Below are 20,827 nucleotides of genomic sequence, written 5' to 3'. Positions count from 1 at the left end.
TTTGCCTGGTCCATAGTACTGTATGCATTGATACAGTTACAAAAGTACGTATAGCACTTCCCCAGGCCAACTGGTCTGACCCAAGTCAACACATTTGAGCTGCTGGAGAAAAGGATGGGGACTGTATTCTCAAACTCAATATAGATATAGTGTATACCCACCCAATAAGAACAGAACCAACGTGTATTTTTCTTTTTGGTTTCAGAGAGAAAGTCAATGGCAGGCCACTGTCTGTACTGTTTTGGTATCACTTTACAATAAGAGTACATTAATTAATTAACTGGCTTATTTCTTCTTCATTTCTTCCTAATTTACCCATTTGAACTCTTTAACTTCTGTCCTCTTGATATATATTCATTATATGAAAATCACTGGTACATTTCAGCCAGTACATCAACAGAGTCACTATACTGCTCTGGGTTTCTCTTTTATTGAAGGAATATCGTCTATGTTCACTTACCAATTCCAGTTTTTTTTCCCAGTTCCTCTTTAGCATTTCATCAATGTATTTGAAGCTCCAGAGAATGGAACTCAACACTTCCTGTAGAGTTTTCACATGAACAGTTGGACCTTTAATGTTAACAATGGGGAGTGTCCAGTTTCAGCATAATGGTTGAGCATTACTTAGCTCTGTTGTTGTATTAATGAAACATTATAATGTGAGTATTGCAGCAGCTGACAAATAATTCAAACTTTTTCTTTTTTTGAACCATGCCTTTAATAGTTAGACCAGCCTTTATTTGTTCACTCAAAGCTATTATTTGGATTTGGAACTAAGCCAATATTTGTATATATGTAATGGACACACTTCAACAGTTTTGGCATACAAAGAGCACTTCCCAATGTGATTCATTAATTCATCTACACTTTGAGTATCAAGTAGTGCTCTGAAATTGGCCCTGAAAAGTGTCATAGCTTGCTCTGTCATGGGCGACAGACAATGTAGTCAGCTTGACTTTGAACGGGTGGATCGGTCCTGATTCTAACCAAGGAAAATCATTCAAATTTCTGCCTTCAATTTAGATTATACAGTTCTACAAGAAGCACAATAAGCAGGACAACCAACCATGAGAGATGGATGGACAGGCAGTGTTCAGGCTAGTGTTGAAATATATTGGAAGGTGTTCAAAAAAACTATCATATTTTTTTGGGTGAATACCTGTCATTTGCAGCTTATTATTTTTTCACCACACAGATGTTACTTGTGCACTGACTTGTATTGTGAACCATAATAGCAGCAACACTTGTGCAGTGCTGCGTTTGGATGGACAGATGGATCTAGCAGCAGCTGAGTGGGGAAGGCGTCAGTGTGTCTCTGTGACCTTGCCACTGTATGAGTGTGTGTGGAGCCATCATTATGTAATTACTTACACCTGTGTTTCCTTTGTGATGAAAAGTCCAAATTTGGGCTGTTAAAAAAAGGTCTGTTCGAGTGGTTTGTACTGTGACAATGGATCTGGGAAAATAAATAACACAGACCAGTATATTTCTCGTAAGATCATTTGCGAAAAATGAGTGCTTCATCAACATGACTACACACAGTTTAATATTCTTTTGGATTTGGGAAAGCTTCAGGTCCAAAGTCGATCCTTACAGGATAGATACAGACTGAAAGGCAAACAACAATGGCCTTTAAATGTCTGTTTTTTATTTGTATCATTATTGTTATTTTGATCTATATAATTTGGCTACATTTTAAAATGTATTTAATTATTTGCTGGTTTAATGGAAAATGTGTTTCTTTGGCACCGCCCAATGTTGACCAATGAACGGACTGATGTGCCTACCTCTGGTGCAGCTTTGTTATTCTATTAACAATGTGTCTTGTTCAACAACTGTAATGTCCACTGTGTGTTTATAATATAGTGTAATGTTCAGAATGTTGTGTCACATGTAGTGTTTTTTAATTTCTTCATAAACTTGCACTTTGGCTGTGAAATCTGGTATAAAAAAAACTAAAGAAATGTATGATTCTATATAATTAATAATATACTGGAGCAGTTCATCCAGAAATGTGAAAGTCAAAGAAGCAGGCGTATGTGAATAGTAATATTCTTTTAATATTGTAGCTTTGTTAACCCAAAATCTTTTGCAAACATTCCATTATTCAGTGTTATCCATGTTTCTTCTTTTTATTCATTTAACATTTATTTACACTGGAGAGATCATTGAGGGGTGACCCTCTTTTCCAATGACGTCGTGTCATGTGGGAACAATTCTATTATTTGTGATTTGTGATGACCTCTGAAAAAGCAGTTATCTAAACAACTCCAACACAGAGATGTTACAGCTTTTTGGGTAATTTAAAACACTGAGCATTTAGACCATTTGTTTTGCTGTTACTTTTACCGCCGTATCCCATTATTAGCATGACGGCACACAAAGTAATAACGTGTATAGGTACCAATCAAATCTAAAACGGTAAAGAAAGTGCATGCTTCTAACAGTTCAGAAAATACTGACAGTGATTGCCTCTGCACTGGTTGGTGGAAGACAGCAGAATGAGTGGGGAAGTGTGGGAGCAGACACACCGTAATCAGTCTGTCCATCTCAACACTAAAGGCTTCAATTAGTTTGCAGATGGTCACAGTTCTTTCTTTCTTCAATAAGAACCCAGATGACTGTGAAATACACTGCCATGTCACACACTCAAATATCTTGTTGGACCATCTTTAGCTTTGATTACATCCCATATTCACCTTCACACATTTTGTTAAGGTTTATTTGGCACATAAGGTTGCTGAAGCTAGACCTGACCAACTGAAGCAACCCCAGATCCTACTGTACACTGCCACACAGGCTTGTACAGTAGGCACTAGGCATGATGGGAGCATCACTTCATCCACCTCTCTTCTTACCCTGATGCACCCATCACTCTGGAACAGGGTAATTCTGGTCTCATCGGAGCACACAATCTTGTTCCATTGCTCCAGAGTCCAATCTTTATGCTCCCTGGCAAATTGGAGCATTTGAAACATGGCTCAACTATTTGCCTAGTAAAATCCAGGTGGTGATTTTTGGCCAGGCAGTGTGTGTATATTTACACGCATACACTGTATATAAAGCCTACATAATACATACTTCTAATCTAAATAAAAAAGCCATTTCTACTAATTCTAGAGCTGTGAGAGAATGGATGTGTTGTACTGCTCGAGTGCCTTTAGCTGCTGATACGTTATCTTTTTCTTAATGTCCACAACAAATCCCACTGGAATTAGAAATACAAAAGATTCCTGTGGGAAAGGAATGGACTTGAAGCTGAGTTGGTCAGACGGGTTAGGACTGTCACATAGCAGTGAGGCATGATGGTTCTTTTTCAGATTTCTCAACAGTAAATGTGTGTGTGCACATACAAACCTCTGTGCTTTTCACAGATCCAGTGCAGGCCTCCAAATGTTGAAAATGTACAGTATACGCTTTCAAATTGTCCATGATAAAGAGCAATGGCAACTTCCATACAGGCCAGAAACCAGACTCATGATGGGAGTTTGACTTTCAGATCGTTGATTTAATCTAACTTTGAACTTTTTTTTCTTCTTTTTTTACATGGGGCTGTTGAGTATACTGGTGCCAAAATTGTCATGGACAGAGCTAGGCGTTTTTTCATGCCATTCGACTCAATGTAAATTCAATGGCATGCATGGTTACCACTCGGCTCCCATGATGATTTAAACAATGAGCTTTTAGACCATTGTTTAGCCGTTTCCATTACGCCGTTTCCCATTATTAGTAAGAAGGCACAAAGTCATAAAGTGTATTAGGTACCGATAAAATCTAAAATGGTAGAGAAAGTGCACGCTTCTACAGTTCTGATTTCGCCCTACACTGGGTGGTGGAAGACAGCAGAAGGAGTTGCCATGATGGGGACTTACATAGACTGTGCCATCAAGAGTTGTTCAGTGTGTGAGAGCTCATTAAACCACAGAATGGAGATGGGAATTCATTTGGGCTTGTTTATTCAGGGATATGTACAATAAAGCTTTATCACATGAGACTTCTTGAAAACTGTGTACAACAACATCCCTCACTTTTACACACTAAAACAACCCAACTCAATCCAGAACATGCTGAATGCTGTGGTGGTGAGCAGACATCTTGGAAGTGCAGTTTCAAGAAGCATGATGGTGAGATCATGAGTTCTGTGGAAGAGCGCATTGTAACGACAGCAGCAGCAACAAAACGCTGTGCTTCTCAGGGCTAAAAGAGGGATTTAACCTCCTCCACTCATTGCTTCTCATTGGTCCCCAGAAAACCCTCAGGTTACATTAGCAAACAGATGGGCACACACACACACACACACACACACACACACACACTACACAAGAGAAAAGAAAAGCAATCACAGGCATGGGGGATTTCACTTGCTGATTATCAGTTTCATTTCCTAGAAAAAAAAAATGCAAGTAATGCAAGCCAGTAAGCCAATATATACATGAGCAACATATATATAAGAAACAGGAAAGAACAGAAAAAATGGGCCTTTGTTTTTCCACTGAGTCCGGATGTATGTACATGATTCCGTGTTGGTGTGGAGTGCAGTTCTGCAATTTAAAAAAGGAAAAGTCTACCCCTCTTCTGCTTCCTCACACTGTTACTCAATGCATTTCCAGTAATGTCTTATTATTTTGTTCTTTGTTCAACACATGAATCAACACATCTTTTTGTTTTGTTTGCGGTGGGATAAGTGATGCTTGAGAAGGTTTGTTGACAAATCACTTTTTGTTCAAAATCAGTGAATATCTGCTCACAACCTAATACCTGTCTGTACTGTGTGTGTGTGCGTGTGTGTGTGTGTGTGTGCACGCTGAATAAAATAATCTGGTGTTGATACACAGCCTAGGCTCTGTGAAATGGTTAGTAGTGCGGACAGGTAGCAGATTGTGAGGAGATATTCACTGACTTTGACAAAATGTGAATTGTCAACAAATTGTCCAGAATCCCATACCCCAACTTTAATTTGAGAAAATATGAAGGCGTCTCAAGACAACCTAATCCTAACCCAAAAAGCAGTGTTCCCCAACCCTCGGTACCAGGCCAGGGAAGCTTGTTTATCGAGCATTTTTAGGAAACAATATGATACATACAACATATTCTTAAATAACAAAGGCTAGATAGGCTATTTTGCAGGTACCTTGATCCAAATGCTTTCTTCCTGAATACACTTGCAACTACCCAGTAAAAATGTGTAAAAAAAAAGAGTTGGAAAGCTTAAACGTTGCTTCAAAAAAAGATAAATGACCTTTGTGTGTATTGACCTTCTTAATGTCAGATCCAATTCTTTCTTTCAGTTGAGTTAAGGGTTAAGGCCAACTGGTCCACTAGGGCTGGCCTGAATGCCATTTTTCAGGCATCGAATATTCGTTGGTTTTTCCGAGCGAATATTTGAATATTCGTTCCAGAAAAACACACCATCAAAAACAACATAGAAAAAAAAATAATAAAAAAAAAAAAATAATAAAAAATAAAAAACGTTAATAATCCCTATATACTCCCTGGAACCGATTTTGACAGTATCTGCATATTTTGTTGAAGATTTACGCGCTCGGAGGTGAAGTAATGGATGCGCTATGACACTTAGTGATGTAATATCCTCCTAAATGAGCAATACTACTACTACTACTACAATATTACTAACTTTTATATCCAAATATAAAATTATTTGATGACATTATATTGCAGTACTAGCTTCTTGCAAACATTTTTTTTGAAAAAAAATAAAATAAAAAATAAATAATAATAAAAAAAATTAAAAAAAAACGAAGCTCCGAATACTAATTTAAGCTCCGAATACTAATTTTCCGAACGAGTATTCGAATAATTCGGGCCAGCCCTATGGTCCACAACAATGTTTTCTAGATGAAAACTGTCTCTGGTGCTAAGAAAGTTAGAAACAAATGCTTTAAAGCCCTCAGTATGCTTTAACTATAGTTTGTACACTGTGTCTTCCCAAAAACATCTAAAAGGCAGAACACAAAGTCGGAGTGAAAAAGCCTGCAGTCACAGCCTTCTGCACCGTTCTTAAGTGGGTTGCCAGATAACATACAAAAGGCCCCAGAGTCTGCTGTCTGACAGAAGATTTCACACGCTGCTAGGCCTTTATTTTGACCTTTACCCTAAACTTATAAATACTCTTCAACCACCGACGGAGATGGTACATGAAGGCGCATAGCTGCATTCCTCATCGATTCAAAGGAAGTTATACTTTGGAGGTCACCAAGCAAAATAGTCGAAACTTGCTAAACAATCCATGAAAAGTGTGCACTCATGATATCCTCCATGTCTCTAACAAGGCATTGTATAGTTTCAAGCAATCTTTACCAAACTAAATCTAAACTCTGGGCTAAAATTATTCATCCTGATGTAGATTGTGAAGTCATCAAGAGATCAACACTTCATTAAAACAGTTGAGGAAAAGAGTTTTCAGTTGGGAAGAAGAAAACTTAAGACCAGAAAGTTTCAGGAGGAAAGTGTGTAAAGTGGGCGTGGTCATTTCAGAGACGCCATGTTATTCTGACGCTGTGTTCACCCCAGAAAGAACTGTCAATTTACTGGCACGTCTACACACTCTGGCACGGCGCTAATGTGGCCAATCAAAGACTTGCAAGTACACTACAAGGTGGATTACTATGTAAAATTAACAGTTTATTTCCACCGTTTACCTTGCAATCAAATTGCAAGATACAATGTTTGCCAGGGTGATGACTGTCCAGATGATTAAAATCATTCCATATTCATTTCCACTGTGCAGTGTTTTAGTGTCAGTATGATGAGTTTGAATGCTAATCAAATTAATCGATCTTCTGGATTTTCCTTCATTATTCAATTCTTTAAAAGGCAGAGCTATGTTTGCTGTGCGGCCACTAATTCCAAACATTGGCTCTATACGTGTATATCTTCAAATCAAATATGAAACATTTTCAGTTTTAGGGTAGATATTTCCTTTTGATATCCAATAGGCAAGAAGAAAATGCCAAAAATAATCTAAAAAACAAGAGAAGAGAGATTACCACTTCACAAATGATTATTTTCTGGTGGCTCAATGAGTGTGTCAAAGATAGATGAACAGTACAGTCTTTTGAAGCTGTATCTGATATAATTATAAAAATCATGGTAATAGGCATTGCTTGATGTTGATGTATCCAAGGATATGTGGGGCAGACAGAAAGGGCTAAATGTACATTCATCTGGGCATGAAAACAACTAAGGAAGGCAAATTCACAGACAAAATCACATGCTCACATTTTGAAGCATGGCAATCATCTTCATACCCACACAGAAGTAAACGGAAGAAATAAATGTTGGAGATCTCGGATCTTGGAGAGGGCTTCTTCATAACATTCATTCAGAGATCAATCAAAAATATACCTTTCAAAAATTGCTCACAACAAAAGTTTTCAACAGTTTGCAATGTGCCATAGTTAAGTTTGGAAACATGACTGGGCAAGGCAAAAAAAAAAAGTAGAAAATGTTACGCAATGATAACCCTGGACAATTACCTTCTTATACCCTCACAAGAAAATGGGTTATATAGTCAGACTTGCCTAACTAATACAAAGAAATACACAAAAAGAAAGACAAATTATATGTAAGATGCCACTGATAATCATGCAGCTGCTGAAATCCATGAGTTTTTTGAGCAGGGTGACTCCCAAAACCCAAATATATTGCAGTAAAAAAAAAGAAATAAGAAAATGCTCAAAACAAGATATGTATGACCACTTGCAGGGTCCTTGGACAATACACATGTCCCATTAAGGTGTCTAAACCTGCTTTTCCCAAGTAATGTTGACACTGTTAGAGACAGAAATATTTCACCTTCATATGGGCTTGTTACTCACAGCAAACAAATATTGAGCAATTACTTATCCTTCTCCAAAGTTGAGTTGATTAAGATTGGCAGACCACAGAAAGGTGTGCATTTTCTACTTATTTCAAAGCAGAGACTGTCAAGAAAGCAAACTGAATTAAATTCTTACAATAAGATTTTGAAGCCACAGAAAATAAACTGAAGGATACACATGCAGCACTACTGAGGGCAGAACATAATGTAGCTCTCAAGCTTCCCTTTAAAAAAAACAGGAGCATGGAAACAGCATCACAATGTGCAAATCATCAAAACATCAAGAACAGGTTTACCATGAATCCTGCGGTAGGAAAATTCCTCAACCCATGCTTTCTTTTTCACATAAAAAAAACAAACACTGGACCTCCAACATCCCCCCTATTTAAAACGGACTCTTGTAATTCCGCAATCTTTAAAATACACCTGGACATTATTTTCGCTGGGAGGCCCAAGCCCAAAGCATGTTCCTCCTCTTCCTATTCTCCTAGTCTTATTTAGTGGAGCGCCTCCACACAGATCTGCTCCTCTGTAATGTCATCCAGCAGCTGCACCTCCACCACGGGGCTGCATATGTCTGCGTCATACACCTCGGTCCCCAGCAGGCCTTCCTCCTCTAGGCCTTCTCCTTTGCCTTTAAAGGCCTGCTGCTCTAACGGAGAGGTGCTCTCCACTGACTCCAGGTCCTCGATGCCTGCCCGGTAGTGGATCATTAGCAGGGTGAGAGCCTGGAGCCTCTCCCCGGACTTGGCCAGGGCAGCACTAATGAGGTTCTTGCGCCGGCTATCTGTGGCCTCTCTCTCTTCCATCAGAAGGGCGTTATTGTGCTCCAGCTCCTGGTCTATCTCCTGCTGCAGTTTGTCCAGCATCAACTCTAGCTTCTGGGAGCGTTCGTCCGTGGGAAGGCCCCGGTACAGGTCTCGGCCTATCTCCTTCACCGCAATGAACACGCTGTCATCCAACCCTCCTTCCTTGCGTACGAGTTTACTGCTGCCGCCACCACCACCACCGCCAATGGGATGCTTTGAGGGGCTGGCGCCGCTCGTGTAAGTCTCAGTATCACTGCTCTCATTGTCTGAAGTGTTGGGGGTATGCTTGGGCGAGGGCTCCACCACTCCGGGCACCACGTCAGCCACCTGCTCCACCAGCCGAGTTTTAGGCACCTGGCGTAGGTTGAGCAGGCGTGAGCTGGTGTTGATGATATGGCGTGTTAGGCCTGTGGTGGCCCTGTTTATTGTGGATTTGGCTTCAGGGTCGGCTCCTCTGCGTTCGGTTGCTGCCACACAGAAGGGATTCTCAGTGAGGCACTTGTCTTGGCACTTCTTGTGGCAAACGTAGGCGCATACCATACATTGTGAAGCTGCTTTGGTCCACACCTTCTTCTTGCAGTATTCACACCATGTAGGGTTCTGGAACTGGGTGTCCTGGAAATTGTGACGAACCTCCACCAACTGCATAGTGTTATAGGCCAAGTCATCGCGCGGTGCTGACAGGATAGGCTCTTTCTCCCTCTCCTTTAGATCTTCGTCATGGGCACTTACCTCTCGCTCCCTTTCCGCCAACCCCACCGGATACTCAAACTCACCCTCGGCTAAGTAACAAAAGTTCAGAGTAACATCTCCGTAACACAGCTTCTCGTTGAAGCCCTTGTGGGTGCTCAAACTGCGTAGCGCGGTGCGGCTGACGTTAGCTCTGGGCTCTGGAGGCCCTAGCCTAAAGGTGCTCTGGTATTCTGCAGAAGATGTGGCCATACATTCCAGGGCTACATGCTCCAGCTGGAGGCTCACATGGCCCAGGCACAACAAACTGCCCAGCTTAAAGGGATCTTTACACCACAAGGCCACATTAAGGTACTTATGGTTGCTTTCCACCTCAAAAGCCACAGAGGCCTTGGGCCAGCATGCCCTCTGGTGACGAAACATAGATTCTGGGGACTCCCAGAGTGAGTTGTCTTCTAGACTGTCCCGCGTGCTGCAGGAGCTCTCTGAAGCTTTGTCCCTTGGCTGATCTGCCTTGGTCACGGGAGCAGGGACCGGCAGCTCATCGCTTATCTCTGCTGGCCTGGTAGACTGCTTGGCCTCGGCTTGTTTGAAACATGTCTTCTCCGTGCCACTTTTGTCCTCATTGAGAGTTTTTTCTGGAGATTTTTCAGAAGCGCTGATGGTGGTCGTCACTGTGTCAACAGTAGCAGTAGTAGTTGTAACGGAATCAACAGCTTCTAAAAGACTGGTTTCTGAGGAGGCTGATGTCAAGCGTATCTGAGGTCTCGGTGGAACTGGGGGGCGAGAAGGAGGCGGCGGGGGAGGGACGAGTGGCCGTTGAAGACCCTCCCCGTGATCACTACTAGTTTTCTGTGGCGAGGGCTTTGGTGATTCTTTTGGCTGGGGCTTCAGTGGTGACTGGAGGCCAACCAGGTTTAACTTGCGGTTAAGGATTGGTGATATGCTACCAAGGGGCTTTGAGGCCAAGCTGGCCACAGTCCTTTTGGGGCTTTGGTTAACCGTAAGTAGGTAATCCTCCTTGGTGTCACTGGTACTTGTGGTGTTGAGGTTAGGACTACCGGGCTGGCTAGGTTTAGTTTCCACGATCAACTCCTCAAACTCAGAGTCCATGTCTTTGCTGTCGGCTATGTCAGAAAGGGTGGTGATAGGGGCTGGCTCTTCCTCATAACCCCCAGGCTGGGGAATAAATCCTGTTTCTTCCAGCTGCCCCAATCCTTCCTGGAGAGTTCCAAGGCTTCCATAAGAGTGAGCCTGGTGACGAACCGGTCTCTCGTACAGTACCACCACCCTGTCTCCAGCTTGCCTCAACAGTTTCGGCACTTGAACCGAGGATGTCACCTTGACACCTGTTGACAGAAAATAAGAACAGGTACAATTTCAATCAGGTAGTGCAAATAAATGAATAGCAGTCTCAAACATTGTATGCTTAATGAACAATCGTGCCACATCTCAGACCTCCAATGGCAATAAGCCGATCACCCCTCTGCAGGTCTGCCGTGGCCGCAGGGGAGTTAGGCGTGACGGTCTCAATGCTGACGTGCACGGCATCCCCTTCGCTGGCAGGGACATGCCTGAACGTCATCCCCACACTGCCACATGGCCCCTTGACAACTTCCGTCTGATGCGTACATGGAAAGAGAACATTTAACAATGAAGGCCAGTATTCATTTAGAGGCAGTGGGCCATTTATGTTCATGACTTATTGTCCCAAAATAAGGGCTAAGATAGTAGTGAACAAAAACATGATCAATTCATGATGGTAAAAGGTTTAATCCCCCCTTTTCAGCACAAAGCAGAAATGTAGTATGTACTCTCTTAACCTCATGTTTCAAACTTTAATGTGTTGACTTCTATGGATTTGGATAATGATTATTGTACATATTAAGAATTGGAAGGGATTTGAGTATACAGGGTTAAGTGTATTCTGAAGGTTATGGTAAAGTTTTGTTAGCTATGGTGATCCATAAAACTGCTATACACGTTTGGTTAACATAAATCGGTATGTTAGAAAATAAATAAGTATGGCATTAATAACAACTGTAAAGAATGTACTCGTTTGAAATGTTTTTCTTAAGTACTTTGTTAAGGTTAAGGCATCTAGGTGAGCAATGAATCAACTGCTGTATATACACAGGTGCATCTCATATTATTAGAATATCATGGAAAAGATTGTTTTCTTCTGTAATTTAATTCAAAAGGTGAAATTTCCATAAATTCTAGATTCATTAGACATAAAGTGATATATTTCAGGCCCATATTTGTTTGATTTGGCAAATTACAGCTTACAGCGAATCAAAACTTGGCACCTGCCCACAGTGTGAAAACCACTAGTAACTGGTTGACTGACCATGGTATTACTGTACTTGATTGGCCATACACCTCTCCTGACCTGAACCCCATAGGGAATCTATGGAGTATTTTCAAGAGGAAGATGAGACACACCAGACCCAACAATACAGACGAGCTGAAGGCCTCTATCAAAGCAACCTGGGCTTCCATAACACCTCAGCAGTGCCACAGACTGATCTTCACCATGCCACGCCGCATTGAGGCAAGAATTCATGCAAAATAAGATCTTAGACCAAGTATTGAATGGATGAATGAACATACTTTTCAGAAGGTTGACATTTATGTATTATAAATCCTGTTTTTGATTGGTCATGTGGAATATTCTAATATTTTGAGATGCTGGATTTTCATGAGCTGTAATCCGGAATCCTGAAAAGTTAAACAAAAAAATGCCTGAAATATATCACTTTGTCTAATTCGTCTAGACAGTATGGAACTTTCACTTTTTGAATTAAATGACAAAAAAAAATAAGCTTTTCCCTGATATTCTAATAATATGAGATGCACCTGTATTTCTTTATGTTAAAAGTCCACAACTAACAACAGGTACAGCGAGAATAAGAATAACATGTAAATTGACAAATGCAGGTGCAACACTGACATCTGTCTTTTTGATGAGATACTCAAACTGAAAGTGGCAATTATGTGCTAGGGGAGAGAGAGAGAGAGAGAGAGAGAGAGAGAGAGAGAGAGAGAGAGAGAGAGAGAGAGGGCTTAAATTCAACCCCCAACTGCTTTGATAACAGCCACTGCAGACAGTCCAAGTTGGATATGCCACCTGTGTATAGAACACCTGTTGTGATGCAGGGTTGTCCTGGTTCATTTCTGACAGGTCGTTTGACATTCATGCATATACTATGCTTATGATCGATGGTGGGCAATGCAATTTAAAACTGGGTTTGTTGGAATAATTGAGATGTGTGCAGTATTTCCGGGTACAAAGTATAAGTAAATGAGTTGGAAGAGGAGAAGCAAGGGGACGAAGATGGTACAGGTGTTCTGGTTTGAAAAGACAGAAAAAAGGAGCCAACATGATGTGGGTAGACAGAGACGAATTACTGTAATTTCCCCAGCTGCCATTTGTCTTTCTGGTTCTGGTGGAAGGCAGTGATTGAGTTAGGGCCGGCCGTGAATAAGCAGATGATCTATACAAGCTGACAAGGAAGTTTGTGTGTGTGGGGGGGGGGGGGTTCTGACGGCTGAGGGATGGTCCACTCTTATTGCATCACATAGTAGACAACAAAGACACTAAAATATCTGTCTCTCTCTCACAGATAGATGGGTAGATATACAGTATTCAGTACACGCTTGTATATACACCAGATTTTGTTCACCTTGATTCAGGAAGTAATCCCATTCTTACTGGAAGATGGGGAGACTAGTCCCTTAGCCACTTCAGCTTTGTCTTGGCCAAGCGCTTTGGGTCATTGTGGGGTTGAAGATCGGATTTAAGTTGATTTTGGTTATTCTCTAAATTAATTCAGATTAAAGCATTATGAAGTGGTTCTTTCTACAGGGGGAAAGAAAGACCATTCGTACATTACTCACAGACAGTGAGCCTTATTATTAAATTCCAAATATGGGAAAATGGCTGAAAAGTTCTCCTAAATGATTTGTACCACTTGTGCCACATCAAAGAATGTGTTTGTGTAAGTGGTTCTTGTAACAAAATAACTCTAGTTCATCAATAACGTTCAAGGCTTTAGATGTTAGATTCTCTGATGATGCCTGTGCAAGGACTCAAGAGACTCTTTTCCTTGCTGAGAGCTTCTGCCACACACATCCTACCTCTACTGTGCGTCTACTGCGCGTCTGCGTCTGACTTTTTGTCACTGACCGTGTAATCAACCTAGAGCGGCAACACATCCAACCTCAGACACACTGCAGACGGCCGTCAGAGCAGTAAGGTAAGGCGACGCGCTTCAGAGGTAGACGCAGGATGTGTGTGGAGGCCGTTAGCGGTGTAGGGGTGTGTGTGTGTGTGTGTTTCGGCTTGAAGTGTAATTTGATTTGGCCATGTTAACGCTCTACCATGAAGACTATAACAACATTGCACAGGCAACAGGCTGCTGTGGGTAAAAAGGTTGAGGCTAAAGACCTATTCAGCCTCACATCAGACAGTGACCATTACTTAGTGCACAGGAAGGTTCTGTTCACAAATACTCTGAATGTCAAGGCTGTATACAACAACAACAACTGATGATTGAAAATCACTTGGAAAATAACACATTTATCCACAATATGCAACTGATAATTCAGTCAGTCTCACAGGATCAATGCTGTAAAGCGTCAGATTTCATAAGGCAAATGTTTGACCCATACCATTTTATGAATGTCTAACATATTAGCATACATGTAGAAGCTACTTTATTATCTGCTCCTTGCTAATATTGGTTAGGAAGCCCTTTTGCCCACAGGAAAGCCTGCAAAGTGTGTGGCACGGATTCAAGAAGCTGCTGGAAACATTCTTTAGACAATTCGAGTTGACCTAATAGCATGAAGCAGCCAGTCAAAAGAAAAAAAGAAGAAATCACATCACACTAGAAAACAAATGCACCGATAGTGGTTTCAACGCATGTCCATTACCAAAGTATGAACATAAAACACATGTTTTAATGCATTGTCCTTAGATGTATTATAGTAAATTTGTACTTCTGGGCAGAAGAAACTTTCCCTTTCCAGGTTTGAACTATATGATGAATGAGAGTTTACGAGAGCAGATACCCAGGAAATAGAAGGTAAACCTTTCATCTTTCTATCTTTGAAACATGTGTTGCAGTATCACCAGAGTTGTGTGTGTGCAGACATAATTTGGTAGATTTAAGTGTCTGTGGGTGTGCATATATTGGTCATGTGTACCACGTAAGAGACAGTATTACTATTTGCACTTCAGCAGAATGGACTTGTGTTCTCTCCTTTGTAAATCTATTGTAGACACAACGGCCATATTGAAGCCAGTGGTACAGCTAGCCTATATACACAAAGCAACTCCAATTAGTGATATTCAGCACCTACTCTCACCTTGCAGCTGTTCTTTTTTTTAGCTTAGTGTTTTTATTCCGAGAATGAAAAAAAGTACAACAATACAATGTATATAATACAATGTACATGTAACACATGCAGAATATAAATGAAACTTTTGCATTTATACCCCAAAAACATTCCCCTAAATGGTGAACAAACACACTACCTCAAATGACAAAGATTCAAGTACAGAGCACAAACAAAGCAATAAAGTGCAGGAGGACATGTCAGTTAATAAATAATAATAAAAGATAACTTAAGAATAAAGTACAAATAAAATAGTAATAATAGTAACAATGATTATTATAATAATAAATGAAAAAGGACAGAAGGGAGGAAAGCTGGTTGAGAAAGGTCCTGAGCTACAAGTCTGACAAAAGATTCTTCAATTTGTCAAAATGTTGTATAATTGGGCCCCAAGTAGAACTGAATGACCTTTCTGCTGTTCTTAAAGGGCATAATAATAACTAGCTTAAAAGTCGATCCTGATGCCACTCAGCGCTGGCATCAGGATCTGATGGTAACACCCGCTAAGGGCCAAATGACAGTGAAATGTGTGTGTAAAGGCCAGGACACACCAGCCCGATAATCGCCGTCGTCAAAAAAAAAGACGAATCTGTTTGGTGTGTGCCGTGACGCCGGCCGACGTAGAGGTCGTCGGGCTTGTTTTGAGCCTGTCGGCCGCCGATTGAACATGTTCAATCGGCGGCCGACCGTATTTCATTTGGAGCAATTTGATTGGTGGAGGGCTAGCGAATCAGTGAAGCCCGGAAGTGAGGCGGGTAGCACAAACAGCTAACAACAGCTAGCCATCGTTTTAATGTGTTTGTTCGTTTTGTTTTGCGAGTACTCACATGCATCAACCCTTGTTGACTGCTCGACACCATGCTCGACACTCTGCTAAAAATTGTGCTCTTATGGTCCATAAATATAAATACGTATTTCTATCTATGTTTATGCTCTAGAGAGCTGTCCCATCATTTCCGGCTTTCGTATTTTTTCGGGCCACAATACAGATTAGCGCCGCCTGCTGTTGTGGATACTTTACAAGCGCGGGACGAACGGAAAATAAGCAGTCGTCTCGGTGTGTTTTTGGGCCGCGACGGAAAGACTGGAGCTTCCTGAAACGGCGACTCCAGTTTTTGGGTAGTCGGAACGTGTCGGACTGGTGTGTCCTGGCCTTAAGACAACAACCAGTCTCTGTAGTTACTAGCAAAATATAAGGTTGAATTAGCCAGGCAGAATCATAAAATCAAACACCAACATCTTGGTCCGTACTGTGTGGTTGCTTTTAAATGAAAATAGTTGGTCAAACATTTGTGAAAGAATACATTTCCCATAAACAAATAACAAAATCAAGGAAGCTAATTTAAAGTTCATTCATACATTCTATCTCACACCAATAAAGATGCAAACAATCGGGGTGCCCTTAGCTCAGTTGGTACGGCGTCCCCCCCCGGGCCGGGCCCAGCGGCAGACCCGAGTTTGCTTCCCGCCCGCGGTCGTTCTCTGCATGTCACTCCCCTCTCTGCCCCATTTCACCTCTGTCTCTCTGCACTATCAAATAAAGCATAAACATGCCCAAAGAAATATAATAAAAAATAAAAATAAAAAATGCAAACAATCTCAACTGATAACTCAACTAAAAGGATGATGATCAGTTAGATAGAAGAACATGCAGAATACTAATTATAATAACATATTTTGCTAAGAAATGTATATAAATTTTTTGGACCAAAATGTCAACATTTTTACTAGTAGAGAAACAAACCTTGGAAAAATTTAATCGCGGCCATATTTTTCATGAATTTTGGGTTCCATTGATCTGTTGCTTGGAGGAATTATCTAAAGAAGGTTGTCAACAATGATAATGCAATGATGTTATGATTTTAAATGATTTAATTTTATTATTATAATTTCTTATTTTTTTCATTATATTACCATTATTAGTATGATTGTTTTGCTTTTTTTTGTTTTGTTTTTTGACTGTTTTGTATATGTGCATGCATGTACGTAGGTCTATGTATGCAGATAAATAGAAATATGAAAAAAAAAATTCAGTGTGCTTTCTGAAAATGCATGTCATCCCTGTGTGTGTGTGTGTGTGTGTGTGTGTGTGTGTGTGTGTGTGTGTGTGTGTGTGTGCACACATTATACTAATTGTTTATAATATCTGGTTGTGCAAGCAATAGTCTCATTTGAAGGATGTTTAACCGTTTAACATGTCATCATTAAATTATTTTGTAACTTTATTTAGTATGCGTTATATGTATTTATAAGTGAGTGGTTTTATGCATTTTTGTTGTCGATGCTCAATTGCTAATCAACCCTGTCGACGTGGCAATAAAGTATTTCATCTTAAATCTGGACTTTCCTGAGATCAACCAACTGTTTTTGAGCTCCTCTAAATTGCAGAGTTTAATTGTTGTGTAGTGGAGCTTTATCTTGGGCCTGGGCAGCAGTGACTGGACTAACCTTGTTAACATCGACTAAGACAACAGGCAGGCCTTTGCTTTCTCGTCTCTGAGCAGAAAACACAAACAAAGAACGTAGCAACCATCCACTGGCCAGATGTAAATGGAGCTCTTCTCCATCCATTTCAGTAAATCCTGCCTCTCTTTTATCTGCACTAGCACGCAGAGCAAATGAAAGGTTAATATGTTCAAATAGCAGCTATCATGGCTTTAAAGTTCTCTCCTTTATCTCCAGGAACCTTGACCCTGATAAGTCTTCCATAGATCCCCTAAGTAAAAACCCTCATTGTAATAAAATACATCTATGACATTTTCTGTTACACTTGGGACACACATCATTTTGCTCCCTCCCCCGAAAAACGTGTGGATTAATTCACCACTGAAAATAGTCCCCAGCAAATGCACTATTTCATCCTATTTGAGTAATGTTTGCTTACATCTGTTTGCTCTTTTAATACAGTGTACTTTTGATGGGATTTGTGACCATAGCCCTACTGTAATGTGCTGCTCTTAACTAAATTCTAACCTGATCCGAATGACAGTGTTGATGATCAGCAGTTCTAACATTGATAAAAGTAGCAGGTTTATTATTTGATTAGCTAAACATTTAAAAATGATCACTTCACTGTGTGAATGTGTGCACACATCAAGGAATTTAATACAGTTAAATGCCGGAGAGGAAATGTAGCCTCATTCAAAATAGTGATTCATAAGTGACTCACTCAATTCATTGCTCAATAAACAGGAAACAACTGGGTGTTTATCAGACAAATACATGTATAACATTTTGTAAACAGTCAGTTATTGAGAAAACAGTAGGTTATTGTACATAAACGTTTTTTTATTTTATTTTCTATGCTACTTAATATTTTCATGTTTTAAATTGAGAAAAAACATTTCAAAACTATCAATAATCTCTGTATTTCCCTTGAAAACAAAGAAAGTAGACTAATACCATTTATTATACAGCAATATTGTCAACCTTAATCCTAATCGCACCATTTAACCAAATCTTGCAGTATTACTGGCTACCATGCCCAACAACGTTTCTGGGGGAAAAACCCTCCACATTCTTTTTCTGCAGATTATATAAAAGAAAATGTACATCCATATTTGAGTTGAGTGGCTGATAGTGGATTCCAAAGCTACGTCATGAGAGGGTTATTCATATATACTGAAAGCAGTGTACAGGGCGAGGTGGCTAGCTGCGGGCTAGTCCAGGTTTGTTGAACAGCACAGACGGAGCAGCTTGTTGCTTGGTTGAACATCCCTGTGCTCTCCAGCCAGCGTGTGAGACGGAGAGAGGGGGAAGTTGAACAAATCCTTTTCCCCGTCACTGCACTGCTCGGTAATTTAATCTAATACCACATGTCAGATCGATTTGTGTATGGTTATAGGGTACAAGTCGCTGGGAGGCAAGTGCACAGCAATTCCCTGCCACATTCAATTAGCAGCCCAGCTTGTGATGGGGGTGGAGTGGGTCGAGGGGCTGGGGGGTGCATGGCCACAAGCCGAACAGGTGTTTTACGTAGGCACTTATTAAGTCTGGTTAAAAGCCACGCATATTACGTATTTTTGTGTGAGATATTACATCAATAAAGCAGTGTTTGAGCCATTATTGTCATTGTGAGATGGAGTCAAACAGAATACAGAATAATATCAGATGATACAGGAAATTCAAATTGGCCATATTATATCAGCAATAATGTTTCCAATCATATGAATCGGTTAATTATAAAATCATTCAGTGGAGAAATATGGGGGAAAAAAAGTACAGCCCTGTCTAATGTCTAATAACATCAACATGAGAAATAATACATTACTGAAGAATTAACAAGATAAAAAGTGTCACGATAAACGGCTGATAGGTCATGTCCGACAATACAGCTGAAGATACCAGATCCAATCTAAAGTGTTCCTGTGCGTCTCTCTCACTCTATGTCCACACTGCCAGTGGCGTGCACAGGTAGACACCAAGTGGTGCCTGAGCACCTGCCCTTTGCCCCCTGGACCAATCAAGTGCCCTTTTTTAGCAGTGTATCTTGCCCATGCTGACATGACCATCTCGATGATTAAATGCGGGTGATAACAATGCCCCGATTAATAAAAAATAAAGAAAGTAATAAAGATTTTTTTACGGAGTACGGAGATCAGGGGCCTAACGAAGACTTCAAAGAGAGAAGGAAATCCCTAAACTTTCAAACATGTACATTTTTTCTTTCTGCTTTTTGGTAATCTGTGTCTCCAAATTATTCCAGAATATAGTACTAAATAGCCCACATTGACACAGGTGATTTAGCCTTAGTTTTCTTCTCAATGTGCACCAGATTGATTGAATTTTACTTTAAAAAGGTTCACATTTTTTCTTCCGGGGGACCATTCCCCCGAACCTCCCTAGAAGGTCCAGGGTCCCAAACACAGTCTCCCAAAAACCTGTGAGAAACACTGTATGTGTGGCCGGGTATTTTGTACAAGTAACCTTAAAATGATTTGGTCATTCATCGATAGAATATATTGTGCCCTTTTTTTGCACTGAGCACCTGCCCCCCAAAATGTCTGTGCACGCCACTGCACACTGCTGATGGAGCATTACGTTAGTGAACAATATAGTTTGACGGATTTGATAATTTCTTTTAATTAGATGTATTTAGCATATGATAAAAAAACACTAAAGAGGACGCATTTAAGAGGCATTAAGTTAAAAAAGGACATGCAAATGAAACAAAGGGACAAGCATATAATTAGTAATAACTTCAAACCCCCAAAGCACCACCACCTGCATACCAGGCTACACCTAATCACTTTGGAAACCTAGGGAAAACCGTGATAGCTACACTGATAAAGAAAATCAGCATCTGCACTTGATTTTATGAAGGGGGGGAGTACAGGGATGATGAGACATTTCACGTTTAAAAGCCGTCACTGTTGCACTCTGGATCAACTTCTGTTAAAATAAACTATACTGACCTACAATCAGTAGCCTGCTATATGCTAATATAAAGAGGGTTATGAATGCAAAAACATAGGAGTTTACTCTCTGCATCTCCATTTATGATTAACTCAATCCCTGCGTTCCGAATCTCATACTTTCTACTATTTAGTATGGTAGAAAAAAGATTTAGAATGCCCGATTCTTGTGGCCAGATTTAGGATGGTTAGAAAGACCCGGATGTCTACTACATCTAGCCAAATTTTTAGTGTTGAAAAAAAAGCATCCTATTTGGGCTATTCTTACCCATAATCCAGTGCGAACCTGAAGTGACGTCACTTCAACGGAGCCTCCATAGGAAAACAAACGGGGATGCGACGGATATAAAAGCAAGAGGCAAGATCAAGGCGCGATGTTATGATGAAATAAATAAGTAAAAGTATGTCCCAATAGTATGCCTACTGCATCCTAACTAGATTCTTTTTATGGTCAGATGTAGTATGTAGAATAGAAAAAAGAAAGAGTATGCGATTCAGAAGGCAGGGTATAATATCCATTGAACACCTCCAGCCATCCTAGACCACTACTACTACTCCCCATGCACCAGGTCAATGCCAGCCATTTTACAACCTAACAACTACACAGAATGAATGAGCAGATATGAATTACTCAAGAGACTCACAACCTAGAGAAATGGATTGACACGCAA

General features: G+C 40.5%; 1 protein-coding gene across 1 annotated transcript in view; it reads right to left on the bottom strand.

Moving 5' to 3' along the window:
• Positions 1–8,337: 8,337 nt before the first annotated feature.
• The window catches only part of pdzd8 (PDZ domain containing 8), a gene marked incomplete at both ends in the record, with an annotated part of 37,497 nt that continues 25,007 nt past the window's right edge, over positions 8,338–20,827 (bottom strand). Inside the window, 2 exons of the mRNA XM_080037185.1 lie at positions 8,338–10,688; positions 10,798–10,960. Of these exons, the coding sequence (XP_079893311.1) occupies positions 8,338–10,688; positions 10,798–10,960 (2,514 nt within the window). The remainder of the gene's footprint in view (positions 10,689–10,797; positions 10,961–20,827) is intronic.

The sequence above is a fragment of the Ammodytes marinus genome (assembly GCF_949987685.1).
Source record: "Ammodytes marinus genome assembly, chromosome: 11".
Classification (NCBI taxonomy): domain Eukaryota; kingdom Metazoa; phylum Chordata; class Actinopteri; order Uranoscopiformes; family Ammodytidae; genus Ammodytes; species Ammodytes marinus.
The sequence above is the reverse complement of the archived record's forward strand: the minus strand, read 5'-3'. Positions and strand labels throughout refer to the sequence as shown.